Genomic DNA, 2514 nt, shown 5'->3' with positions numbered 1-2514 from the left:
GTGACTGGTGAAAAATGTAGGGGTAGAAACTGCTGCGGTAACACGGGAAGGGAAGGCCCATACCAGACTCCAGCTGCAGCTGTGTAAGCATACAGGAAGAGCTTCTTAGGACATTGTGTAAAATTTAATTATTTTCCACTGTTGGATTGCTTTATTTTCTGCATTTCATTTACAAAACCAGGCTCATCAGTTTCATGATTTTTGGAAAGTGCTTTAGGACACTGAGGAAACACAGTGCCCTAGTAAAGGAAACACAAATCAACAATAATCAGTTGTAAAAAAAAAAAAAAAAAAAGCCACATATCTTTTTATATTTGCCTTTTAACATACCTCTCCTTGTCTTTCTTGTCTGTTGCTTTTCCTACATTTTTCACATCTTCACAGGAAAGCCTGAGTATGATCTTCTGGTAATCGGTGGAGGATCTGGAGGCCTGGCTTGTGCAAAAGAAGGTTGGCATACATAAATAAGTGAAAGTTTTCTTTTACCTTAATTGGTTTTTATGGAAACTAAGAGAAGCAATACTGAAAACATTAAGGACTTCTAAGAAACATAGTATCCTGTGCATAAGCCCTGTGCTTTAATCATTAACTCAGCTCCATCCAGTTAATCTGCAAATTATTCACACCCTCAGGTGTGGTGACCTTATTAGGCTTTCCAGGTACTCTTTTTTAAAAGTATTTCTTCTGTTACCACAGGAAAATCTAATAAACATTTATTTCACTGTTACCGTGTGCCTCTGAGTGCCTCCATAGATTTTCTTTGTTACTTATTATACTTTTTCTTATTTATGAGTTTAAACAACAGTACCTTCAGGCTGTTTTGAATTGTTTAACTTCTGTAGAGAACCTTCCCCTTTTTGTAATGCGTTACCCCTATGTAATGTGTTCAATAACACACAAGGTTCTTAAACATCTAATTTGGCATCAAATTGTGTTTTTAGGGTTGGCAGAAGCAGGAAGCTCTAGTAAGGGTTATTAAGTGCCTTCTGGAGAATTTGCTGACCACATGGGTAGCCTGGGCTTTTAGTCTGGTATCTTGAATTGGCATAAACCACCAACAGTCATCTCCTGTATTCTTAATCTGTGCTTGTGCTACTGAATGTATTTCAATTTGTGTGTTTCTTCTTCCTCTAAATACCTTTTCTTGCTTTTTGTTTAAAGCTGCTCAGTTTGGAAGGAAAGTGGCCGTTTTGGATTATGTGGAACCTTCTCCACAAGGTATGGAGGAGAAATAGTAGGATATTTGGATACGTGTATAAAGCCATGGTCTGGCTGAGCAGGTTGATGCAGGCAGCAACGTGGCCAAAGCCACGCTGCATGCTTTGCTTGCAGTTAAAGTCCTTAAGCCGAGCTTGCTGTTACTACTCGTTCCTTCCCTGCTCTACCTGCTTTTCCTGCATGCAAAGGTTGTTAGCAGCGCTTGATTTGTGATAGACTTTGGACTTAAATGTGTGAGAACACTGTCTCTGTCAAAATGTCATTACAATTTCTGAAGCATGCGAATCACGTTGTGTTAAGGCTCTTCATACACAATTTGTAAAATAAGATCTGCAAAAGCAAATATTAAATGTGAAAGTGTAGTAATTGGATCTTCTGAAACCTGTGAAAAATCTTGAGATGGTTTGAATTTTAGAAGAAAAATATTTAGAGTTGGTCCTTATCAAAACATGTTAATGCAGGCATAGTCAAAATGTGATCTGTAGGAGTAAACTGTGTGTTGTTTCAGAACTTTTAATGCTAATTGCACGAATAATCTAATTCTCTAAATAACCCAGTTGCGTTAAGTTAAACTAACATGGTGCATTTACTTTTCTTTTTCTTTTCTTTTTTTTTTTTTTTTTAGGAACCAAATGGGGACTTGGTGGAACTTGCGTGAATGTTGGTTGCATTCCTAAAAAGCTCATGCATCAAGCAGCCCTTTTAGGGAGTGCCCTTAAAGATGCCCAGCACTATGGCTGGAATATAGCCCACCCTGTTCATCATAACTGGTAAAGAATATTGTCCCTATCTGCTCCTATGTTCTGCAAATGTATATGAAAACCTTTTCCTGTTGATATTTTTTTACGGACAGTTAAAGAACTGAATTTTGGATTAAGCTTTTTAGGCTACTCCTTGTTTTAAACACAAAACCGTAATTAACAGTTTATCAGGGCAGATATTATGTTAGTTTGCACATGTTAACTTACTTTCATAACAAAAAGTATTGCAGAACATTCATAATTTCTAGCAATTGCCTGTAAATTGAGTTGCATTATCTGAATTTGTAACATGATGATTTTATGTTCAATTTCTTGGTTTGCGATAGGTCAGAGATGGCTCAAGCTGTTCAGAATTATGTGAAGTCCTTGAACTGGGGACACAGAATGCAGCTACAAGACAAGTAAATAAGACTTGAAGTTCATCATTCCTCCTATAATCAAGGAGCTCTTGTAGAATTGTTGAATTGCCTTTGGAATTTCTCATTAGAATTAGTATTTTGAGTTTGTAAGTCCTTTCTTCTCAGGACTGTAGGTG

General features: G+C 37.0%; 1 protein-coding gene across 2 annotated transcripts in view; it reads left to right on the top strand.

The window, feature by feature from the left end:
* The window catches only part of TXNRD2 (thioredoxin reductase 2), a 33486-nt gene that overhangs the window by 901 nt on the left and 30071 nt on the right, over positions 1-2514 (top strand). For both annotated transcript variants that reach the window (XM_040576717.1, XM_040576719.1), the window contains exons 2-5: positions 385-450; positions 1162-1218; positions 1844-1988; positions 2306-2380. In XM_040576717.1, coding sequence (XP_040432651.1) covers positions 385-450; positions 1162-1218; positions 1844-1988; positions 2306-2380 — 343 coding nt within the window. The remainder of the gene's footprint in view (positions 1-384; positions 451-1161; positions 1219-1843; positions 1989-2305; positions 2381-2514) is intronic.

Source organism: Cygnus olor, chromosome 17 (genome assembly GCF_009769625.2).
Source record: "Cygnus olor isolate bCygOlo1 chromosome 17, bCygOlo1.pri.v2, whole genome shotgun sequence".
Lineage (NCBI taxonomy): Eukaryota > Metazoa > Chordata > Aves > Anseriformes > Anatidae > Cygnus > Cygnus olor.
This window is presented reverse-complemented; position numbering and strand designations above follow the sequence as displayed.